The 26,342-nt window shown below is 47.3% G+C and overlaps 1 protein-coding gene across 1 annotated transcript; it reads right to left on the bottom strand.

The window, feature by feature from the left end:
- Positions 1-1,369: 1,369 nt before the first annotated feature.
- LOC149357150 (uncharacterized) lies at positions 1,370-11,567 on the bottom strand. The gene is made up of 5 exons (XM_089576519.1): positions 11,521-11,567; positions 4,408-4,614; positions 4,200-4,325; positions 3,270-3,429; positions 1,370-1,405 (listed from the first exon to the last, which is right to left on the bottom strand). Exons 1-5 carry the CDS (start codon positions 11,565-11,567, stop codon positions 1,370-1,372), a joined length of 576 nt encoding a protein of 191 aa, XP_089432645.1.
- Between the last annotated feature and the right edge of the window lie 14,775 nt (positions 11,568-26,342).

Below are 26,342 nucleotides of genomic sequence, written 5' to 3'. Positions count from 1 at the left end.
AAGGCAGCAATCGGAAGCTATATTTAAAATATCTAAAATTTAGTACGAAGCTGAACAATAAAGGCTCCAGTAAAGTAACTGGCTTGATTTTGAGGGGAAATAAAGCTTACAATTGTTTGAACTCAAAATTATGATGCCTGCATTCATTTTAAAGAACATCTTTTAGAGCAGATACAGCATTATCCTGCTTGTTTTACCTTCTGCCCTGCACGGTTGACGATCCTTTCTTGCCATGGAACTTTGCCATCTGTGGCAAAATATTGCGCCAGTCTGTCGCGCACATCTATTGCAGACGTGCAATACAACGTCAGAGCAGCTCAACATACACTACATACGTATACATACATATGGAAAGCATACATACGTAGGCTTTCCATATTTACCTTGCAGAGTGGCAGCCTTGTCTATTTATCCCTCTCAGTGCTGGAAGGTCATTGCCGTCTGTCCTCCATAAGCCAGCAGTTTCATTTCCTTGCCAGTCCTCACTGTCGGCAGAGCCAGGTGGGCTGTAGGCAGGTCGTGCTAATGCGCTCTCCGACATCATATATTTATGTAGCACAACACATGCCTTGCAAATATTTTCTGTTGTTTCCTCTGATGCTCTAAAGGGCCTCCTTAATATTCGCTGTCTTGCAGCCATTATGCCTAACAAATTTTCGATGACCCGGCGAGCCTGGCTTAAACGGTAGTTGAAAGTTGCTCTCTGCTGGTACTCCTCGCGTCCAGATGGGCTTAATCTGTGCTTCTGCAGGTCTAGAAAGGACAATTTCAACAATAGGGTAAAGGAACAATGAAAAATAAAGTGAATGATGGCTGTGTTTGACAAAATGCTTTCTGGTTAGGAGGGCGCATTACAAAACGCATTGTGTCACCCAGAATGGCTTGTATCGAATACTTGATTTCAAAATAAGGTAAGCTTGGTTATTATAAGTACTACTGTTTTTGATTAAAAATATGTTGCCTGGTGCTGTTACAAAAAATAGAGATTTTAATGTGGACTTCAAGGATCACAAGCAAAACTGTCTGTTTAAATGTGCAGAATTCTGTTTGGTCCTCTTTGACTATGGTATTTCACCCAGATATTTGCTCTAAAATGGAAAACAAATAAGTAATTCCTGGGCAACAAGAGCAACTACAGTGCGTATCATGCAATTACTGGCTGTAAAATGCATAATGCTATTCATAAACAGGCTCACCACGACGGGCATAGGGACGCATGAGGAATGTTTTCAAAGGGAAGGCTTCATCGCCTACAATCACATAGAGAACGACACCTGCCGACCCGATTGAGGTGGGGGATGGAACACCACACAAATTTTGGCTGAGGTTTTTGAGGAAATCTCATCGCAAAAATATACCAGAATCCCCTTCACCACCATAGTGGCAAAGATCCACATATGTGAATCTGAAACAAAGTGGCATAGGAGAAGGAAACCAGTAAGCTAATAATAAGTGCTATAATAGCTCGATGAGAAAGGCTAGGCCAAACCACTCCAAAATAAATGACATCACTATGGAACAATATTTCAAGCAGGTATTGATAAAAATAATAAGGGCATGTTATCAGCACGTTATGCAGTTAATAGGCACTTCGGAACTTTATATATTTTACACAATTGCCCTTATTTCTTACCTTACAGTCGCAGAAAAATCATGACAAGTACCCATTGCCACATGTGAATTATAACTATATGTTCTGAAAATCTTAGACCTCAGGAGCCTGGCATCATAAAATATATTGCCAATAATTATGAGCAGCTAAGTATGAAGACCGAAAAGATGCAAAGTGGAAAACCACCGACTTGCGGCTGCAGTCAAGGAATGTTTCTTTGACAAGCACTAAAACAACGCAAAAAACCAAAAGGAACACGACTTTTTTTTGACAGTGAGGGCTCCTATTTAAGGCATATTTACATTTACTGTAATTTGATCACTAACCAAAATTGGCATCGGTGCAGCACTGAGAAAAAAAACAGAAGCAATATAGAGTAAGAGATTTTGGAAATCAATATCATTTTCTGGCAGCCTGTTCACGTATGCTACGTTTAATCCAAGGACTAATGAGGCTGCAATAACTTCAACTGCGACCAATTTTGTCCTTTTATCCCTTCCTTTTTTTCCATACCCTTTCAAACAAACAAATTGGCATGCACTTCCTCTGCATTCAATGAGGATCTTGGTCTGGGCTAGTTGGTTCATTGTTTTTGCGACAGACAGAACAGGCGCTGCACCCATCCTGTCTTGCGTCTTCCTCTGGTGTTTTCGTTCCATAGCGCTTGGTCACAAAAACATTCTCTACAGATGCTCGTGGTCTCTTGCTGCATTTCTACCAGCATTCAGTCTGCTTTGTCATTAATGGTTAGCATTGATGCAACCAAAACAGCAAAGCACTGAGGTGTACATGTCTAGAATTAAGTTGAAACCAAGTGCAGATAATAACTTTACCTGTAATGTGCATGACAGCAGGCCAAAAGAACGACACTGAAAGTTTTTTTGTAGTTAAGATTCCTTGACCCAGAGTTATTTGGGCATTCACTGTTTACATGTTTGCCGTCAAGGCTCCCAATGCAAATTGGAAAATTCCAGTACTGTTCCATGTCAAATACAATCTGAAACAAACACAAATTTGGCAGCTTAGTAAACAATTTCGTGGAAGTGGGGAGCGAGAATAGAGCATATAAAAAGCAACGAAAATTATGCAGACATAAAAATCTTCATTCCTGCTTCCTGTTTGTTCAGCTGAAATGAGTTTCTTTCAGAAGCATGAATAATTTAACGAGTTTCAAACATTTACACATAGGTCTTGCAAAACAAAAGAATTCATAGAAAAATATATCAAAAGACCTCTGAAGATGCGAGATTTCACTGCATTATCAAAGTGCAAAAAGCACAGGAAGACTAAAGTAAAGGAGGCACTCAGTGTAGCACTGACCATTCCATTAAACTTGCACTACATGTCGCGGCAGCATGTATAATGCTTTAATAAGTTGTGCGGTTCGTTGGAGAAAAGAGATATTTGCTTCCCCAAAATATCTCTCTTCTTAATTTCAGATGAAGGGTTATGCTGAATTGTCACCGCAGGGCGGCCTAAACAGTAGCGTGAGAATTATAGTCGTCCATGCAGTGAGGTAGCTCTGAACACCTTTACATTGCTAGGAATGGTGTGGCAAGGTGGATATGGATGTCGCAACACATCATCTGTGGCCTCGATTTTATGTTTTAAGACTCCTATGCAAGTGCTGCTTTTTCAGAAAATCAATTCATTTCACCTTTCTCCATTCTATCTCAGTTTGAAGAAAAGGACTGTATGTATCCCACAGATTCTTCCATATTGCAGCTGTGGTTTCTCTTGTGAGAACTGAAGCTGTAGATCGGCCTATCAGAAAGTTGTATGACGAGCTGCGCAATGTTTCTTCATTTGCAAGAAGCCTGGAAAACAATCACATATGTTATAGAAAGTGAGCAGTGATATAACTGACCGGCATAATTTGTAAGAAAAAAAAACTAATTAAAAATTAAAACAGCAATGTGTCTCGTTGCACTGCACTGAAAGATAAAAAATTTACATTTTGCTCCACAAATATGAAAATTGCGGTAGGCCACATACAACATTTCCTCTTCCCCTTTCATGAAAGAAAAGACTGCCTCACCTTGGTGTTGCATGCACTGCCGAAGGCAGAACAGCAACTTTTTTATACTGAACATTAAAACCATTATCATCGTGCTTTATGCATTCTTGTAGTCAAACACAACATGCAGCTAATTAGAAATAACTTGCAGTTTCAGCACTTTGTACTTGTTTTACCAACTGCCAGTGACGCCACAGTTTAGGACTACGTGCAGGAAAGCCGGCTTCACATTTCTGAAAGGGGCTCCGATAAAATGGTTGCGTCTGTCAAAAACGTGAACCGCATGATGGGTCTTAAATAATGATTCGAAAAATACTCGCTCGCGGCGGCGCCTCGAAACCGGAAGCGTTGTGTTCCATCAGCTCTAGATCATGGGTTGAAATTCCAGTCACGTGAGACGTAGCGAAGAATATTAAGTTCCTTATCCTGTGCGCAGTGTAATTAATCTCCAGATCCTAATAAGCACTATCCATAACAGCGCACATTACATGGAGCAGCTTCAGCAAATAAATCTGCGGTAAGCTGTTAACAATTTCAATTAATTAGATATGATTAGCCATGGACACTCACTGTACTGTTATTGCCAGATGATCGTGGGCCGAAATCGGATCCCTGAATGGGGTCACCTGACGGCTGAGGCTGTGCTCGACCAAGCCCAGCAATGTGTCGAAGGTGCTGGGAGGCATCCGAAGGTAGCTAAAAGGCGACAAATACTATGCCAGTTATATACCGTACGACGAGCAAAGACTTTACGAATGTCTCATCAGAAACTACTTACTCGCGAGAGTAGGCCTCGTCTTGCGCCCGCAGCCGCGGCAGAAATAGGCGCGCCTGCCCTTCTCGATCTCGACGGCGAAACATCGGCGAAACAAAATCGGCGCTTCCGTGCACTCTGCACGCTGCACGGCGACGGCGCAGAAGCACCGAACAAACAATTATCGTTACGTTTACCGTAGCCAACAGCTCATCGTTCGAACCAGCCGTCCTCCGGAAAAATGGGAAAAGGGAGACGGGATGAAAGCTGGCACACGATCAAGACTACGACGTAGGTAAAGCGCGCTTTCCAGTCTTCTGTGGTGTCACGTGACTATCCCCTTCTCTCTCTGCTCGTTCGGGTTCTCCCTCAACGCATCCTCTCTCTACATAACAAGACAACCGCAAGGAGAAAACGCGTGAAGTGAGAGCGTCATTCCGAGCACGGTGTAAGAAATATTTCGAAATATTTCTTACACCGTGATTCCGAGGAGCTGCGACGCAGCGGCGCCGTTGACGCTGCGTCTCTGCGGGAAGTTTGCCGCTAGTGTGAGCGCGCCTTAACAGAGCCCTGAGTCACCCGCGCAGCAACGGCTGCGGCGCGCCAGCTGTGCGCCGTCCTCGCGCATGCGCAGTATGGCCTTGCGTCAGCTCTGCGAAATGGCTCGGCGACTCGCGTAGTGTTGCTTTCCCAACAAAAATGAATTTTGAAAGGTGTCTGTTCGGCACATATATTCTTTAATTCACATATATTCCTCTTATTGTGAACTAGCGCACGCTTAGTAAAATCTATGAGCAAGAAGAAAGGAAGACAAGCCCAGCTTTATCAGTTGGAACTGAAGCACCACTGATTTGTAAAATTTTCTACCGCGTTTTCTACGAAACAGTATACTAATTGATAATCGCTGGGTCTTGCTAACCTCTGGTTTTTATCATTCACCCGTCTACAGACGCCATAACCAACGGTGTCATTGATTTAAGATGCCTTCACCGCACGCGTCGACCATCTTCTTTGAAACACCAGGCAGCGCTTTCTTCCTTGCAGCTCGTTTATTACTGACACCGTCGAGAAATGGCTGTTTGGGCAACACGAGGGTGTCACCTAGGATGCCTGGATGTGTAATCTCGCCTCCGCTCAATTCAGGTTCAGGACAACCGCGGTGTATGCTACGGCCGCCTCTATTGCATGAGGCTCAATTTTTCATGGTGAAGTATTTGTCCGCATAGAGATATTAAAGTTCCTTCAATTAGCCGTTTCCCCGGCGTCGTAGAGAAAGGTCTTCTTGAGTCACAGCAGGGTGTCACCATCGACTAACGAGCGCCAGTTTATCGCGACGTTTTCAAAAGCGCAATTCAGCGTAGGCTGACACCGAAAGTAGTCCTCCGTAGAGTTTACATGTTGAATAACCTGTCGCGCCCCCTCTAAGTCTAGAAAATCGTTAATGCGTTAGAGGGTAGTATATGGACTCGCAGACCTGTCATTTATATAACGTAAAAAAACAACATTCAAACTAACCAAGCTAGATAATCTATACCTTCTAAGGGTGCAGACACAAGATTTCGACATAAACAAACGATACCCTTTGTTTCATGGTCGTAAAGAAATGACTTGTATCATTTTCACTCGCAGGCGTGGAGTGGAGCATATTTTAATATGATATTGAACCTCGTTGCGGTTGCCGCTTGGCGTTTCCACCAGGATCGAATGACGTCAAGGTGCACCTGCAACGATTATTGAAACGTCACCGAACCCCGTGGTTGTTCACAGGAACAACCAGTGCTCTCCGGCGACGCCGACGTCTTCATATAGGGTTGCCCAGGTTGGCAGGCCGATCGCACCGTCAAGGTGCTCTCCAGAGCTGGTGCCGACCGAGAAGGAAACTGCCGGTGCAATAACGCTGCTGATTAATTATTCACACTGTTCACTAGCGTTCTGAGCTCATTTTCATTATTACTAGGCGCGTGGTGCATCTTCCAAAGCAAATAAATATAGTCAGCACAAAATTTTGTGTATGTACCCGTTTACAGGGACACAGAGGACAAATAGCAGTTACCGGTATCAATATGGTACCGCATTCGAATCATGAAGAAACCACTCTCAGCGACAACGGAGATTTTTACAGATCATCATCATCTTCACTGTCATCATTTGGCTGACTAATCCCACTACAGCACAAACGCCACTCCGATATCTCTCCAATTAATCCTGTACAGTGACAGCTGCGGAGTACCTATGCTCGCAAACTTCCCATCCGCCCGCCTACTTTTCTGCCGGCCCCTGGTATGCTTACCTTCTCTTGGTATACAGTCCGTTACCCTTAGGGACCATCGCCTGCCTTGCCTTCGCATTACATGCCCTGCCCAAGCCCATTTCTTTCCCTTAACATCGACTAGGATGTCATTACCTACCGTTTGTTCATTGGCCCACTACTCCCTTTCCCAATCTGTTAACATTACACGTATCATTTTTCTTTCGATAGCTCGCTGCGTTGACCAAAATGTACAGTCTTTGTGAAAAGTTTAGAGCCCAGGGGGTTTGCTTCTGGGCCACATTGCTTTGCCCGTAATGCGCGCTCAGCGTCCCAAATCTTCCGAAGGTAAGAAAATTTATGGTCTTGCTCCCTCCGATGCGTAGGACTTCCATTAGGGCTACAGGAGCCCTGCAGCCCCGCTACAAGAGCGCCACAATAGTGCTTAGAAGCAAACCCCCTGGGCTCTAAACTTTTGACAAAGGCAGTACGTTGATCCCTTTTCGTTAGCCTCCACGTTTCTGCCCCGTAGGTAAGCAGCGGAAAGATACAGCTGTTATCTAATCTTCGCTTGTGGTATGTTGGTAAACAGCCATTCATGAGCTGAGAGAACCTTCTATATGCACTCCACCCCATTCTTATTCTTCTAGTTATTTCTCACACGTTATCCAGCTCTGCGGTCACTATCTGGCCTGAGTGCACGCAACTTGCTTCCAGCACCTCGCCACCAATTGTAAAGACGAACTGGAATATTAAAAGACCTAAAACAAAACAGAGGTATCGACACCCTCGGTCAGTTTCGCAAGCAAAATGTGTGCGTCGCGACGAATTTCTGGCGCGGATCCGAGAGGAAACGCTACTCCGCCAGTCACTTCAAAACGATGGACACCCGTCCTTTACAGTAGGGAGATCACAATTTTGAATCGACTGACGGGACGTGTTTCAACTTCAATTACCTAGCCGGGCGTCCAGCGCATGCTGTGAGGCATCGCGCTTTCTTGCTTGTTCTGGCCCCAGCCCCGCAGTTAGCTCTGTCTTACCACTGCCGCACCCTAGCCAGTGAACAGGCGCCAGGCCCTTTCTCCAGATAAGACAGCGACACCCCTCGCCCTCCCCCCCCCCCCCCCCCCCCCCTCCTCCACCAGTCGCCAGCTGCTTACACTAAGATGGATTTTCCGAGAAACATTTCAGTTCTATAGGACGTTGTCAATTGAAAGTATAGTGCGGCTGAGTGAGTTGGCTTCTTAGGCGATCGTAAAACATTTCGATTCAATAATATAAACCAAACATGTCCCAGCAGAAGTAATTAATTGTCTGATCCCTGTTCATAAGAGCCGCCGTGGTGGCTCAGTGGCTATGGTGCTCGGCTGCTGACCCGAAAGACGCGGGTTCGATCCCGGCTGCGGCGGTTGAATTTCTTTGGAGGAGAAATTCGAGGCCCGTGTACTGTGCGATGTCAGTGCACGTTAAAGAACCCCAGGTGGTCGAAATTTCCGGTGCCCTTCACTACGGCGTCTCTCATAGCCTCAGTCACTTTTGGACGTTAAACCCCATAAACCATAAACCAAACCCTGTTCATAAGCATGATTAGCAGAATTGAAATAGACTATGCGCATATTTCTCCGATGCAGCCGGTCCCTCTTCGTTAGTACATCTTTAAAACCTGCCCATTTCAATTCAAGTTTTATATGTATTAACAAATACACATTTGACGAGCCCAAAGTAAGGAAACCACAAACGAGAAATATGAAATTTAATATTAAAGAAAATTTAAAATGAACGATTCATGATGATGACCGTGACTTCTATGGCGGAACGACATTTGGGAGCCAAACAGCGCCATTGCACAAGGTGTTTTCGTCTTCACAAGATGGGGTCAAAGAAGCACTCCCAAGCCCTGCACACTAAAGAAGCCGAGCACCAGGCTGAGGGGAATCTTGATCGCATTGTATCACCGGTGGGTAACCAGATGCACTGGGCACAGAATCCCGACTCTCCCGCATGGAAGGCGGATGCTCAAACCACTAGGCCACCGCTGCGCCACTGCTGCTGCAATGGATGGATGTATCAATGCATCAATGACGAGACGAAGTCGGAGTCTTGTTCCTTCCTGAAAGAACCGAAAGTTGCGATGTCGTTTATAGCCGCCCCAAAAAAGCGGCAACAAACTGTTGAAAGTTGACTGGCACACAGAAAGGCGTTCCATTTGGATAATTTTGGAGCCACGCGCTGCGCATGCTGGTGTGACGGCGGCGATGCTTCGCAGAGCTCAGTTGCGCGCAACTGACGCGCTCAGTATAGCGCCGCATTTTTGGATTGTGGCGTAGCCGCACGAGCGACGTATGCGGTCGCATTTTGGCGCGCCGCGTCCACGCATATTGCGCGATCATTTGGAAGGTATGTATCGTTGAGTGCTTCGGCTTTGAGCTGGCAACTTGTGTCATGGGGGCCAGAAAGCATGGGCAAGGCTTTCCCCAAGGGTGCGGCACACACGGGAGCACCCAGCCGCCGTTCTCGGCCCGTACAAACGTTCGCCGCCGATGCCTCTGAAGTTTCGCCCCTGCACCAGCCGGAAATTCGAATGCGTTTCTTACGTAGCCTTTTAATTGCTAGGAATGCCTCGTTGGTGTTTGTAGCTACCTGGTTTTTTCTGTGTATCATTTTGCGAGCGTAATGAGCATAAGAGTTACCACGTTTTGTCAACCCTCCCTTTGTTACGATCGAGCGCGAATTCCTGCGTGACTAGCTAGCGAAGACGCTGCAGTCGCGGAGTGGAATTGCGGAGCGGTAGACTGGCCCCCCAAAATTTCCGCAATATTTGCGCGGAGCTTGGATTGCAGGATGGAAAAAATCTAATTATGCTCCAGGGATGGAGCGATTGTGAGTGGTTAATTACTAAGTGCGACGCCAGCGTTTGTTTCACTTTTCGAGATTTACCCTACGAACTCGACGTTCTCTTCTCGCCATCTTGCTAAAAAAAAACCAAAAAAACCTCTGGTTCAGCTACTCTTACACCTGGCTAGATAGTGAAAACTCTGGTGTATCGGGCAGCTATACACGTGGCTTCGCGTCTGTAACGTTGTGCACGTTCCCTACAGTGGATAGGCAGCGCGTCCGCCCTGTTATTTTGGCAGGTGACATTTAATGGTTGATCGCGAGAGTTTCCTCACCGTATGAACGCTGCGGCCGATTGCTGCTGTGCCACGAGTCTGCACAACGTTGTCAGCGCTGAAGCATGCAGCCTACATCTCTCTCTCACCGCCCCACGTACCTCAAAGCGCGATTCAGGCGTCCACTGACCCGTGGATCCAGTTCAGCGCATTGCCTTTCCTGAAAATCATCGCAGTCAAAAACGTTGCTAATACCAACGACAATGAACACAATTAACGCCCATGGCCCGCGGCTTCATTGCCACGTTTATGCCAAAACGTTGTGACAACGCATGCAGCGCACATCTGTCACAACCACCACGTAGCGTAAAGCAGGACCGAGCTGTCCATTGTACCAGGGGCCCAGTTATGTGCCTTTCCTTTGCTTTCGAATCTGCCGCTCTGCATCGTTTTCTTTGCTTAAAGTGTGACTAAGGTGTCCCCTGTCCCAGGGGAGGAAGGGGGGGGGGGGCAGTTATGCGCCTCTCCTTTACTTTCGACCAACCCGCTCTTTCCTTCGCTTTATCTGAAGGTCATGTGAAGGTGAAATCTCCAGACACTGTGACCTCGGCTTTACCTAACGTAGTGCAACTTTCGCTTCAATATTTCACCGCGAATGTGCAGGAATAATGCACCGTTAAATAAGGTATGAAATTGTTTAAATTTCGTGACAGCAACATTTGCTCTCAAAAGTAATTCTGATACCAGTTGCTCTGTGATAAAGGCTACTGAGCACTAGCAGTAGAATTCGCCTTATGTGACAGCTATTTACGAATTTCGGCGTGAATATATATCCCGAAGGCATTTCTAGCAAAATAGCAGTGTCAGTGCCTACAGATGGGAGTAGATAGGTGAAGCGTTGGAAGTGGACATGGCGTTTTTTACTTCGCGTTCTTGTTTTTCCGATTGTTTTCAGGGAAAAATTATCAACGTCATAACGCTAACAGCCATCAGTGCAGTAGAAGATTAGAGTTTAGCAGTTTAATCAACGCGATGTGTTGGTAGTGCTGTCAACTAAGCCCAGAAAGACGTCGGACACACAGCAGAATTGTTTGGTTTGGGTTTGGTTTATTAGGGTTTAACGTCCCAAAGCAACTGAGGCTATGAGAGACGCCGTAGTGAAGGGCTCCGGAAATTTCGACCACCTGGGGTTCTTTATCGTGCACTGACATCGCACAGCACACGGGCATCTACTGTAGAATTTCGCCTACAAGAAATACAGCCGCCGCGCACGGGATCGAACCCGCGTCTTTCGGGTCAGTAGCCGAGCGCCGTAACTACTGAGCCACCGCGGCGGGGCACACCAGAATTGTGCTCGATGCCTTCTTGCACTCTATTCACGCCTTGCAACACTATGCTCCAGGCCACCCTTGCCAATAATGGCTTACTGCCCGCATTATTTGTAATTGAGTGAGACTTGTTGGACAAATGCTGCATTTAATTAAAAAACAGTATGCCAGAGAACATTGGCAACACAGTCAAGAAAAACGTCCAGGTAATAAGAGAGGGTGTAGAAATTTACGCAAAAAATTTGGGAAATTAAGATACTTACACGTTGAGACAGTAAAAAATAAAATACCCCATGAACCTAACGCGCAATTAAAGTTCAGGAATACTGAAAGGCGCCATATACACGAGGTCCGCCAATGGTAGGTGTCCTGTCACGTCCGAAAATGATCATGCTTGAGCTGCTGCTGGGAAGACCTATCTTCAGCTTCAAGTACATAATCTCTCCCCCACTGCTGGTAGGTGTCCTGCAGCCACGCCGCAGGCTGCTCCGACGACATGCTTCACTTCGACTGCGCCGGCAGCATACTGCACGACGACATCGGGGCTAGCTACCACCAGCGCAGCAGACCCACCGGCAGCATGGTCTGTGTCGTTGTGGCGTGTTCGAGCGCCAGCATGGAACAGAAGCAGGCCTCGGTGGACGAGGTGTTCCGCTTCTTCGGGCAGCTGGAGGCCGCGGTCTCTCGCAAGTGGTGGGTCGTGAGAAGCGGCTTGGCGTAATCTTCGCCGTGCTGGCGGTGCGGAACGTGCGGACTGAGACGCCGACCGTGGTGCTCGCAGCGTAGACTGCGGTTACAACCGACCCGCCTTCCACGTTGACCGGAACGATCATATTTGCCGTCAGTTGTAGGCACCTTGCATTGATGGAGAATGGCAACAAGGTAGGTCGGAGCAAAATCGCGACGGCGCTTCGAAGACTGAGCGTAGAACGCTAACTTCTCCGTTGAGTCGTTCAGATGAACGCCGGCCTCAACCGCGTCAAGAGTGCAGGTAGTACCTCCCTTGGCAAGTGGGCGCTCTGTTCCTGACACCCAGGCTTGAATTACGAAGCAGGGGTTCCACTGTGGCTGTGGATCTTCCAACTCGAACCTGCATGGATGGTGCGCCTTCATCCCAGCAGAGCGCACAAGAACTGCTCCCAGGCGAACAGGTGCGGCTCGGGTTCGGGCGTCCCCGTCGGCTGCTGTGCCGCACCTTGAAGAACGGATCCGCAGCAGCGCCAAGGGTCGACGTTGCTGTTTGTGGACGCCGCCGGTGCCGTCAGTGCTGGTTTAGTTGTGCACTGGAACTTGTCCCGTTGGCTGAGTTGGGGGCAGCGGGGGACGAATTTCACCGATGTCTTCGAGCAGTGCAGCAGCAATGACGTGGCTCTTGGGGCTCGAAAACTGTCTGCGGCCAGCACGAAACGTCCGTCGCGTGAATAGCGCCGAACGCTGCTCGAAACCGCGTGATGCGCGATATTGAAAGGAGCAGGCTTCATCTTTGTCTCTGTTGTGGAATGGTGCGCAGATTCCCGCTGATGTGCCCTTAGTGGGCACGCGATTGCTCAGTTGTAAGCATACGACTATTATTTTTTACACCGAGCAGCTATTATTTGGAACAACCGTGAGCATTATTAGTCGATTCATTCGTAAACGAACAAAAAGGAGTAGAAGAAAAGGAGAAAGAAAAATGAGAAGTAGTAGAAGGAGAAGGTGAGAAGGGTCTCCAAGGGCAATACAGGGCTTCTCGGTCAGACCGAGCATCTACGTCGCTTTAGCGGTGGTTTTCATGAAATAGATGCGATCCGGTGGTGGCGCCTCACACTAGTCTAATAAGGATGAGCACGCTCGGAATCACGTTGCTTGGTCCGTTGCGGCTGCTAAACAGGCTGGTTCACACAAGTTGTGGTCAGAGTTTCCCTGTAAAAATGTATCCTAGGAGTGCAGTTACATGAATATTTGCATGCTAACGAGATAGATGACTAGCTAATTATCAGTGCATCGTTTTAGTCTCGACTGAGCATGGAAATTGGTTCTTTTCCTGTTGTAATTGACCACCATGAAGACAATAAAATCGATTTTCTTTTCAGGCACACGTCCTATATTTCAAAAGAAATGATGCGCCTAGACTCGAAGTTCTGTGCGTGACTGTCTGTGGTATGGCAGAGCTATTAGGCATACACCTTTGGGGATATGATGTTTTTCACGCGCGGGAGCAGTGGTATGGGCATATTGCCAGGTATCATTGTAGTGTCTGTTCGTTCGCGCAAGGCCGCAGGAAAGGGGTGTTATCATTTGTGTTCGTGACGCGAGAAGCGACCGGACTTATCTCGATTGATCACAGCCATGCCGAGCTGCATCTACGTGTTTCCAGATTACTCTAGATGATCACGACCTGTTATCTCGAAGTTTCCTTGTCGGCTTTGAATTCAAGAATGCCGCGAGCAGAGGGTATTTGTAGTTCGGCGACCGACGAGCACGTTTATTCCTGTCTTCCTGACGACTGGAAGATTGCGTCTGTTGTACCTATTCATAAATCTGGTTCGCGCAGCGCTGTATCCAACTACCGTCCAATATCGCTGATATCTTCCATGTGCAAAATAATAGAGCATATCTTATACACGTGCATAGTAAAACATCTAGACATTCACGGCTTGTTCAAACCTTACCAACATGGCTTCCGGAAGGGACTCTCCTGCGTGACACAGCTACTGGAATTTACTTTCGACTTATCCAAACCACTCGACAATCAAGCAACTGTGGACTGCATTTTCCTAGATTTTAGAAAGGCATTTGATGTTGTCTCTAATGAACTAATAATAGAAAAACTGTGGCAATATAACATTAACTCCAAAATTACTTCCTGGATTTCTGAATACCTGCACGCACGACGCCAGTTTGTTATAGTAGATGGAGCGGCATCAAATGTTCTTGATGTAACATCAGGCGTCCCTCAAGGATCAGTCTTAGGACCCTTACACTTTTTAATGTACATAAATGATATTTCAGACAACATCACGTCATGCATGAGACTATTCGCGGATGACTGCATATTATACAGAAAAACTATCTGCGATGGCGACTGCCAGGCAATTCAAAACGATCTGGACTCAATACACGCATGGTGCAAGAAATGGAACATGAACTTAAACTTAGAAAAAACTGTGTGTATGAGATTCACGAGAAAGAAGGAAACAAATTATTTCCGCTATACCATTAACGGAAAAACGTTAAAAGTAGTTCGCGAGTATAAATACCTAGGAGTTTATCTGACCCCATCTTTAAGTTGGCACCGGCATGTGGACTACATCGCTGCTAAAGCCTCTAAATCCCTTGGCTTTTTACGCAGGAACACTAGCAATTTTCCCCAAGTGACCAAAACAATTTTATTTAAGTCAAATTTGCGCTCCGTTTTAGAATATGTCTGCGTGGTATGGGATCCTCCCACTGCACTCGATAAAGATAAGCTTCAGAAAGTTCAAAACTGATTTGCCCGTTACGTTCTTGGTAAGTCAGCCAAAGATATGTTATTTAGTGCGACGCTTTCTAATCAAGCATTAGGCTGGGAATCTCTAGAAAATCGCAGAGCCATGCTTCGCTTAAAGCTCTTTCATGACATTTATCATTCCTGAACAGGTATCACACGTGAAAGTTACATCTTTTCACCTCATTATGTGTCCTTACGTCTGGATCACGCCAAAAAAGTGCGCGAATACAAATGCAAAATTGAATCTTTCAGTTCTTTTTTCCCCCAAACAATTCGACAGTGGAACCGCTTGCCCTCGACTGTTGTGGCGGACACGGCCAGTGACGCATTTTCATCTGCACTAAATGGTTTAGCGGCCCTGGAATGACTCATTTCTGCTTTTTTTTAATCCATTTCACTGCAGATACGGTTTTGCTGGTTGCACCTGGACGTGATAACTATTTTCCTATGCTTCTATGCGTGTGTGTTCTCGTTTCTGGCATACGTCACGATTACATGTGTCGACAGCCTTGTCCCTCTAGGTATGTAAGCACATGCGCACGTTCCCATTTTCGTCTGTATGGCCCCGTGTCTGCTTTTTTTGTTATTATGCTGCATACTTTTTGTGTTATTCTCATCACTTGTATGTGACGTGTTTTTTGGATTTTGCATTGTGCTATTTACTCTTGTGTTTGTAACCCCCCCCCCACTGTAAGGCCGAAAGGCGCTGTGGGTATCAGATAAATAAATAAATAAATAAATAAATAAATAAATAAATAAATAATAAGTTCTTTTGCGGGCGCAAGTCAGCCAAAATAAAGAGCTTCGTTTCCAAGACTGGTTGGTGTCTTCCTGACCGCTGGACTGCCGTCACTACAACGTGACATCTGGTGGAGGTGCTGGGTAGCCTTCCATGTACCGGACACCCCCTACAAGTCGTGACGCCAGCCCTCTCAGTCATCTACCGCAGGACCTGAGTCCAGTCCACCGCGCAAGCCGACGCCTGCAAGGGGACGAACCAGAGTTCGGGATTCTGCCGGACCCTACCCAGAAGCGGAAGCCAGCAGCAACGTCTACCATGAGCTTGCCCCAGACAATGACTCCAATCATTCTTCAGCACACCCGGGTGCCACCAACCTTCGACGCTTCGCCTGGCGCCGACCCCGAAGAATGGCTGGAGCAGTTCGACCGTGTGACTATCTTCAACAACTGGGACGATGCCACGAAACTTAGGTACGTCTTCTTCGCCTTGGAGGGACCAGCAATAATTTGGTTTGAGAATGAGGAAGCTAGCCTCACGAACTAGGAAACCTTCAAGGAGCAGCTTCTAAAGACCTTCACGAACGTCGTGCGAAAGGAGAGAGCCCAGCAGCTGCTACAGTCTCGCATACAACATCCAAACGAGACCGTTGGAATGTACACTGAGGAGATGAAGCGTCTCTTCCGGCGTGCCGACGCAAACATGAAGGAAGAAGAAAAAGTAAAGCTGCTTATGCGAGGAGTTAAAGAGCAACTCTTTGCCGGCCTCGTACGGAATCCACCGAAAACCGTAGCGGAATTCGTCGAAGAGGCAGCCACCATGGAAAAAACTCTTGATGCCCGAGCCCGCCAGTACGACCGCCAGCAGCGCGTTTTCTCAACAAGCTGCCTGGACACCGCTAACAACAATGACCTGCGCGGGGTTATACGTCAAGTTGTGCGAGAGGAGCTCCGACGATTGCTGCCAATGGGAACGCATCCGCAACTTTCATCGCTCACTGACGTCATCCGAGACGAGGTTCAACAGGCCTTGGGTGTGACGCCGACACCCACGCAGCCTCTGCAGCCCCCAGCCGTGACTTACGCCGCAGCTGTGCGCCGTCCTGCCCCTGGACGACGGGACCCAAGCCCCTATCGCCCTCAGCCACCTGCGTTGGACCGCCGCCCTCTCGCCCCAACACGCCCGTCCTACGAGCGTCGCACACAGCCGAGGAAATGCGACGAGTGGAGAACTCCCGACCAGCGCCCCCCACTATGCTTCCGCTGTGGCGAAGCCAGCCACATTTTCCGGTATTGCCCATACCGAAGAACGGGCATCCGAGGGTTCTCTTACGACGCCCCACGACCCCGACCCGACCAGCGACCAGCCGAATTTGAAGAGTGTTTGCGTCGGGAAGAATGCTCATCGCCGAGCCGCCTATCACGTTCCTCGTCGCCATTGTCACCACGTTTTGTGTCTCCTAATCGAGGTTACGCCGTGTGTGGACGCTCCCCCAGCCCCCGCAGGTTAAACTGAATAAAGCAGCCTCTGGAGGTGAGGTTGCTTCTAAGCGCAATGATAAAGATCCTCCATCGACGAGTACTCAAGACCATGCCTCAACTACAACGACAACACCGACGACGACAAAACCGACGACGATGACGACGACGACGACGCGGCCAGGCTTGAAACTTTTACCGCTGCCCAGTGAAGTAACATCGGAGTACGCCCACCGCAGCCTCACTACTCGACGAAGCCGAGATTGTACATCGAAGACAACGTGCAATAAGAAAACGCGAACAAGTGACCTTGAAGTTATGGTCGACGGTCACGCGGTTACTGCCTTGGTGGACACCGGAGCTGACTACTCCGTCATGAGTGGGCCACTCGCTGTCCGACTCAGGAAAGTAACAACAACTTGGGATGGCCCGCTGATCCGCACCGCAGGTGGCAACCTGATTACGCCGTCAGGACGTTGCACCGCGAGAGTCACTGTAAACGGGAGAACCTATGCTACAACCTTCCTGGTCCTACAGCAATGCTCGCGAGACGTGATTTTGGGAATGGACTTCCTGATTGAACATCAGGTGATCATCGACCTTCGATCTAAGTCGATCAAGCTTTCTACGAACAAAGCCATATCTGCTGCGACGAGCGCAACTCATCACGTTGCCTTAAACGTCCTCGACAAAGCATTGAGCGTGCCGTGCCGATCGAGTGTCCTCGCCTGCTTAAGTACTGGACACATCGACACTGCCGAAGGCGTTATCGAGGGGAACACCCAGCTACTCCTGGATCGAGGACTGGGCGTCGCAAGGGGAGTCGCCCAAATCCGAAATGGCCAAGCCCAGCTGTTGCTAACCAACTTCACCGAAAAATACCGGCATCTAAACAAAGGTACGACGACCGCTTACCTCGACGAGCTGGCAGACATCAGAGACATATTTGCCCTACCCGACCAACCCGTAGAACCATGTGACCAAGGCCATCAACCAACGTTTGATGTCAACCCAGCATTACCACGGAGCAGACAAGACCAAATACGCAGTCTTCTTCGAAAGTACAGCGATTGCTTCTCATCAGCATCGAATGTGCGACGAACCCGGCTTGCCAAGCACCGCATTGTCACAGACGAACACGCCCGACCACTGCGACAGAGCTCCTACCGCGTATCGCCGCTAGAACGCCAAGCTATTCGCAAGCAAGTTGAGGAAATGCTTTGTGACGACGTCATCCAGCCATCGAGGAGCCCCTGGGCAGCACCAGTTTTCCTATTGAAAACGAAAGACGGCAACCTTCGCGTCTGCGTCGATTACCGCCGCCTGAACAGCATTACGAACAAGGATATCTACCCCCTCCCCTGCATCGATGACGCACTGGATCGGCTATGCAACGCTAATTACTTCTCATCGATGGACCTGAAGAGCGGCTACTGGCAAATTGAAGTCGACGAAAGAGATCGCGAGAAGACTGCGTTCATCACGCCAGACGGACTCTTCGAGTTCAAGGTGATGCCATTCGGCCTCTGCTCTGCCCCAGCGACGTTCCAGCGAGTAATGGATACGGTGCTCGCAGGCTTGAAGTGGCAGATTTGCCTAGTCTACTTAGATGACGTTGTTGTCTTCTCCTCTAGCTTTGAAGACCACCTCAGAAGGCTTCGGATAGTGCTGGAAACGATCAAGTCTTCAGGCCTGACACTGAAACAAGAGAAGTGCCACTTGGCCTACGAGGAGCTGCTGTTCCTTGGTCACGTCGTAAGCAAGGATGGAGCTCGCCCAGACCACAGAGTTTCCACAGCCTAATGACAAGAAAGCTATACGCAGATTCCTTGGATTGTGCGCTTATTACCGGCGATTCGTCAAGAACTTTTCGCGCATCGCTGAACCTTTGACACAACTTACCAAGGCTGACGTGCCTTTTAAATGGGAGAGGCCGCAAGAGGAAGCTTTCGACGAGCTGAAGCGCCGCTTACAGTCCCCTCCTGTGCTCGGGCACTTTGACGAAAACGCCGAAACCGAAGTTCATACCGATGCAAGCAGCGTGGGCTTAGGAGCGGTCCTCGTTCAGAAAAATGGCAGACAGGAGAAAGTTATCGCGTACGCTAGCCGTTCACTGTTGAGAGCCGAAGCCAACTATTCAACGACAGAGAAAGAATGCCTCGCCATTATTTGGGCCACGTCCAAATTTCGCCCCTACCTATACGGACGACCATTCAAGGTTGTGAGCGATTACCATGCTCTGTGCTGGCTGGCGAATTTGAAAGACCCCTCCGGCCGCCTTGCTCGTTGGAGCCTGCGTTAGAGCGAAACAAAACTGCGCGAAGGCGACGGGACAAAAGAAAGGCACGAATACACACACAGAAAGCGCAGTCTGCGTCTTCAAGAATTCGAAATAACTATAGTCTACAAATCTGGCCGCAAGCATTCCGATGCAGACTGCTTATCGCGAGCCCCCGTAGACGCAGCACCGGAAGAGGAAGACGAAGACGCTTTCCTAGGACCGGTAAGCGCCAGCAGTTTCGCGCAGCAGCAGCGCTCGGATCCTGAGTTGTAAAGCCCAGTTGCTTATTTGAAAGGCAAGACCGCATCACCTCCCCGGGGGTTCAAGCGCCAACTGTCGTCCTTCGTCCTTCACAATAATGTCCTCCTGAAGGAGAACTTCGCGCCCAACAGGACTGTCCATCTTCTTGTCGTACCCAAAATTCTCAGGCAAGAAATTATGCAGGCATGTCATGATGAGCCGACTGCAGGGCATCTCGGGATTGCTCGCACGTTGCACCGCATCCAGGAGAAGTACTATTGGCCGCGGCTAGCTGCCGACGTTTTCCATTACGTGAAAACGTGCCGTGAGTGTCAGCGACGCAAAACGCCTCCGACTAGACCAGCCGGACTCCTGAACCCCATTTCACCGCCAACAACGCCCTTTCAGCAAATAGGGATGGACCTCCTCGGCCCCTTTCCGACTTCATCATCAGATAACAAGTGGATCATCGCGGCCACCGACTACATGAACCGCTACACCGAAGCAAAAGCGTTGCCTAGTGGTACCACAACAGAAGTTGCAAAATATTTTGTCGAACAAATTCTCCTGCGACATGGCGCCCCCGAAGTTCTCATCGCAGACAGAGGAACGGCGTTTACAGCGGAGCTGACGCAAGCCATTTTAAACTACAGCCAGACAAGCCATCGGAGGACAACTGCCTATCATCCACAAACCAATGGACTCACAGAGCGTCTGAACGAGACCATCGCAGACATGCTCTCCATGTACATCGACGCCGAACACAAGACGTGGGACTCCATTCTGCCCTACGTGATCTTCGCTTATAATACTGCCGTCCTGGAGACAACCAGGTTTACCCCATTCCAGCTGGTATACGGCAGGAAGCCCACGACAACACTCGACACAATGCTCCCGCACGTTTCTGACGAAGACAACCTCGACGTCGCCGCCTACCTTCATCGCGCCGAGGAAGCCCGAAGACTTGTGCGGCTTCGCATTCAAGACCAGCAGCACACCGACGCCCGACACTACAATCTGCGCCGACGAGACCCGCATTACAAGCCAGGTGATCGTGTTTGGATATGGACGCCAGTTCGCCGCCGTGGATTGAGTGAAAAGTTGCTACGATGCTACTTTGGCCCGTACAGGGTTCTCCGTCGCATCGGTTACCTCGACTATGGCGTCATTCCCGACGGTACGACAGCATCTCAGCGACGCCGCACACGCCCGGAAGTCGTACATGTCGTACGCCTGAAGCCATATTATGAACGCTAAAGGACTCAAAGTTTGCATTCTCCGTGTTTATTTTCATTTTAAAGCATCGAGACGATGCTTCTTTGGGAGGGGGGTAATGCCACGTATCATTGTAGTGTCCGTTCGTTCGCGCAAGGCCGCAGGAAAGGGTTGTTATCATTTGTGTTCGTGACGCGAGAAGCGACCGGACTTATCTCGATTGATCACAGCCATGCCGAGCTGCATCTACGTGTTTCCAGATTACTCTAGATGATCACGACCTGTTATCTCGAAGTTTCCTTACCGGCTTTAAATTGAACGATGCCGCGAGCAGCGGGAATTCGTAGTTCGAAGACCGACGAGCACGTTTGTTGCTTACGCCGCCGCCGAGGGATTCAGTTCTTTTGCGGGCGCAAGTCAGCCCATATATAGAGCTTCGTTTCCAAGACTGGTTGGTGTCTTCCTGACCGCGCTGGACTGCCGTCACTACAACGTGACAATATGATGATTTAATTCGAATTACATTTCGCTCTGAATATTTGCGCACTTCGTTATAGCCCCATTCCCTCGCTGTTGCTGTGATCGGTCAGCCACACGGGTGAATGATTAGAATCGAATAGAATCAAAAGATAAGTATTGTGTCACAGTGACCCTATATTATTTATATGCATTCTATCCTTTGCCTGCAAGTTCAGAGCAAAGGCCGTTGTTGATGTCTGCGAAGAAACAGTGCGCTCGATATGCTTCGTTACAGTTCTCACTTTTCACCTGTACGCAGCAGTAGAGATATGTGTTCAGATTTATTTATTTATTTATTTTGTTCAGGGGCACTGCCAACCTTCGCAGAAGGCCTTTGGTAGGAGTGAGCATACATTCTCAAGAAGGTACAAAAAAGCGCAACAAGATATGATAACGACAACAGTGGTGTCATCCGCCTGTATGAGCAGATTAACGCTGAGAAAGAAAAAGAAGAAAAAAGAAGAAACAAAAATGCTTTGCACAAGCTTGCGCTGTTCAGGCATATATAGAAGCAAGACTGACACATAAAGAAAGAACGCAGGCATCAACAGCTCGCTTGATGAACAAAGTAATATAACCTGAAGCGTTTGGTTTGGTTTATTGGGGTTTAGCGTCCCAGAGCAACTCTGTATATCACCTGAAGCCTAGCGCGAACCAAAACGCTTAGGTTGAGTTAACGTGTGCACTTAGATTTTGATAAGAAAAATTCGGCAGTCGGGCATTCTACAATGTCAGAAGGCAAAGCGTTCCTCTGATGGACGGTTCTTGTAAAAAAGGAATTTTGAAAGGTATCTGCAAGGCAGATATTTTATTTAATTCACATATATTCCTCTAATTGTGAACTAGCGCACGCTTAGTAAAATCTATGAGCAAGAAGAAAGGAAGACAAGCCCAGCTTTATCATTTGGAACTGAAGCACCACTCATTTGTAAAATTTTCTACCGCGTTTTCTACGAAACAGTATACTAATTGATAATCGCTGGGTCTTGCTAACCTCTGGTTTTTATCATTCACCCGTCTACAGACGCACGCCATAACCAACGGTGTCATTGATTTAAGATGCCTTCACAGCACGCGTCGACCATCTTCCTCTCCGCATTCACGGCGACCGATTTGAAACACCAGGCAGCGCTTTCTTCCTTGCAGCTCGTTTATTACTGACACCGTCGAGAAATGGCTGTTTGGGCCACACGAGGGGGTCACCTAGGATGCCTGGATGTGTAATCTCGCCTCCGCTCAATTCAGGTTCAGGACAACCGCGGTGTATGCTACGGCCACCTCTATTGCATGAGGCTCAATTTTTCATGGTGAAGTATTTGTCCGCATAGAGATATGAAAGTTCCCTCAATTAGCCGTTTCCCCTGCGTCCTAGAGAAAGGTCTTCTTGAGTCACAGGAGGGTGTCACCATCGACTAATGAGCGCCAGTTTATCGCGACGTTATCAAAAAGCGGGATTCTGCTTAGGCTGACACCGGAAGCAGTCCTCCGTAGAGTTGACATATCGAACAACCCGTCGCGCCCATCTAAGTCGAGAAAATCGTCAATGCGCTAGAGGGTAGCATATGGACCTGCCGATCTGTCTTTTATATAACGAAAAAAACAACATTCAAACTAACCAAGCTAGGTAATCTATACCTTCAAAGGGTTAAGACACAAAATTTCGGCCGCCGCGGTGGCTCAGTGGCTATGGTGCTCGGCTGCTGACTCAAAAGACGCGGGTTCGATCCCGGCCGCGGCGGCTGGAATTTCTTTGGAGGAGAAATTCTAGAGGCCCGTGTAGTGTGCGATGTCAGTGCACGTTAAAGAACCCCAGGTGCTCGAAATTTCCGGAGCCCTCCACTACGGCGTCTCTCATAGCCTTAGTCGCTTTGGGACGTTAAACCCCATAAACCAACCAACCAACAAAATTTCGACATAAACAAACGATACCATTTGATTCATGGTCGTAAAGAAATGCCTTGTAGCATATTCAGTCGCCGGCGTTGAGTGGAAAATATTTTAATATGATATTGAACCTCGTCCTGGTTGCAGCTTGGCGTTCCCACCCGAATCGAGTGACGTCAAGGTTCACCTGCAGCGATTATTGAGACGTCACCGAACCCAGCGATTGTTCGAAGGAATAACCAATGCTTGCCGGCGACGCCTACGTCTCCATAGTAGGGTTGCCCAGGTTGGCAGGTCGATCGCGCCGTTACCTTACACCGTTACTTTACATATATATTGTCCTGAACTGGTTTCAGAACCACAGTTTCTACACCCACTCGTGTCACGTTATCGATTTAATCAACATTGGATCTAATTAATACAAACATTGAAACGACTGTTGACCCGCTGGTACAATCACGTCCGATGTAAGTGATCATTGCCCAGTATTTACGTTTTATGCAAGAGACCCAGAAAAGACAATGAGTATATCCCGCGATCTGTTTTCCTTTCACTGCGTAACAGATGCCTTAGAATCATTCAGAAATGAACTAAGTGCAGTAAACTGGTCGTCTGTATTTCAAAAGACAAGTGCGGATGAAGCGTATAGCGCGTTTATCAAAACTTTTGCATGTGTCTACACAAAGTACTTTTCCTTCAAAACAGCTAAGCCATCGAAGAAAATCAGAAAGCCGTGGATAACGCAGTGGCATACTAAAATGATAAGGCATAAAAAACATCTACACCATTCATTTCTGCGTACGCGTACACCAGCATCACTTGAAGAATTTAAAAAGACCCGGAATAAACTGAATGCCAAACTAAAACGAGCTAAGCTTGCATATTATCACCAGTTATTGGCTAATGCTTCAGGCAAACAGCCAAACGTAGCCTGGAATATATTAAACAAGGTCTTGGGCCGCAACCGCTCAGACTTTCACCTTTTCACCTTGATAAGATCACTGTGGACGGCCACGAATTCACCGCCAAGTCCCTTGCTGAATATTTCAACACGCATTTCGTCACCATTACTGCAACGATACAGACGGTGCCCCAGACCAAGAACCAGGACAAGATGTAGAGTTTAGCCCCACAAATAGTTTTTTTATGGAACCAACAGAGGAAACAGAGTGCACAGAACTTTCAATAACCTAAAGAATAGTGCTACAGTGGACTGCGATAACTTACAGATTAAGCCGATAAAACATGCGTTAGATTTTCTTCTTCCCGTGCTAGTGCACGTGTACAACCTGATCTTTGAAACTGGCGTATTTCCAAGTGAAATGAAGCGTTCCAGAGTTTCCATCATCTACAAAGGTGGTGATAAAAACACGGTGGCAAATTATAGACCAATAAGCATTATTCCAATCTTCTCCAAAGGACTGGAAAAATTCATGTTTTTTCGTCTTATGAATTTTTTTTTTGCTAAAAAATGTCTTCAGTGAAGACTTGCATGGCTTCAGAGCCAGGAGATCAACCAAAACTGCTCTCGTAACACTGAAAGAGTATGTACTACATAACATCGATCAGAACTACTTTACTTTAGGTCTTGTGTATTTCACGAAGGTTTTCGATTGTTTGAGTCATAAAATCCTCATAGATAAACTGCCCGGTGTGGAGTTCGTGGTATTCTTCTCGAATTGATTAAATCGTACTTAAGTAGCAGAACACATATGGTATGCATGGGAAATCATCGATCAAGTTTTCTATCCATTAATAAAGGCGTCCCACAAGGAAGCCTCTTAGGGCCTCTCCTGTTTAATGTTTTTATTAACGACATTGTCCTCACTGACAGATCAGTGAAGTTTGGTTGGTTTATGGTTGGTTTATGGGGTTTAACGTCCCAAAGCGACTAAGGCTATGAGAGACGCCGTAGTGGAGGGCTCCGGAAATTTCGACCACCTGGGGTTCTTTAACGTGCACTGACATCGCACAGTACACGGGCCTCTAGAATTTCTCCTCCAAAGAAATTCTAGCCGCCGCGGCCGGGATCGAACCCGCGTCTTTCGGGTCAGCAGCCGAGCACCATAACCGCTGAGCCACCGCGGCGGTCAGTGAAGTTTATCATATACGGCGATGACTGTTCAATACTTATACCGGGACCAGGTGTAGGTATGTTGGTAAAGCAATGCGAAGACTTTCTTTTAAAATTATCCTTATGGACACAATCCAATAGAGTGAAACTGAGTCCATCCAAAACCGAAATTATTGTTTTCAGAGCAGAAAATAAAAGATTTCAGGTTAATCAACCAATAAATTATGAAGCCCAAAAAAATGAAATTGTACAATCCCACAAAATACGTGGAGTCACGTTTAGTAGTAACTTCAACTGGGACTTGCATATTCAGAACATAAGCAAAAAAATTTCCACAGTAGCCGGGGCGATCTCACGGTGTCGAACATTCCTGCCTACGCTGATAAAGATCCAGCTGTATCACGCATTATTTGCATCCCACATCCGCTGTTGCAATTTTGTCTGGGGCACCCCTACAGGTACCAATAAGTATAAAATTCTTACACTACAAAAAAGGATCATGCGATACATCGGAAATCATCCATACCTCTCTCACACTGGTCACTTGTTCGCAACCTATAAAATAATCCCAGTGACGTCTTTGTACGACTTCAGAATTTTGCGCACGTTTTATTCTTCAAAGGGCCCATTTCATGACTTCGTAATTGCAACCGCATCACTACAGCGCCACGAACATATTCTTTCTACCAGAAGCATTGATAACTGGTACATTCCGCGCTTTCGAACTAATTATAAACATCAGTCACTAAAACATAATCTCCCTTCGGTTCTAAACACGTACATATTTCCTACTAAGCCTACGATAAACCAGTTGAGGTAGCAATTTCTTAACACATTATGACAAAGTTTTAAACACTGTCTTGAATGTTTCTCACTTAAAAATGTTGGCTTTGTTATGTCTAATGTAGTTGTTGCTTTTGAAATTAAAGATGTGTAAGCTGGTTTTTCTTTTCATTATTATTTCCACTTATACATGCAGTATGTTTTCCTTTATGTGCCACCTTAGAAAATGTCTGACTTCGTATTGAAATTGGTATAATATTGAACTTTCAAATGTTGTCTCTCCTGCATCTAGAATGTACACTGAACATCTAATGTAATACGCTCATTGATGACTGACTGCACTATTGCAATACTAACTGCTTGTCTACCTACTTGATTTGTATTGCGTGCCCTCATGTATGAAAATGTCAGCTTCGATTTTATATTTGTTTTTCTCCCTTGGTGTTTGTATCGCCACGCTGACCTGCCTTGTTGTGGTCTCTTGGGCCCAGTCAAGCTGCCACGAGCAGCTTTTTGCCCAAGAGTTCCTACCATGTATAAGGTGAAATAAACGAATTGAATTGAATTGAAGGTGCTCTCCAGAGCTCGCGC

The sequence above is a fragment of the Amblyomma mixtum genome, chromosome 3 (genome assembly GCF_055824585.1).
Source record: "Amblyomma mixtum isolate Tamu chromosome 3, ASM5582458v1, whole genome shotgun sequence".
NCBI classification, from domain to species: domain Eukaryota; kingdom Metazoa; phylum Arthropoda; class Arachnida; order Ixodida; family Ixodidae; genus Amblyomma; species Amblyomma mixtum.
Note: the sequence above shows the minus strand (reverse complement) of the source record. Positions and strands in the feature narration are given on the sequence as shown.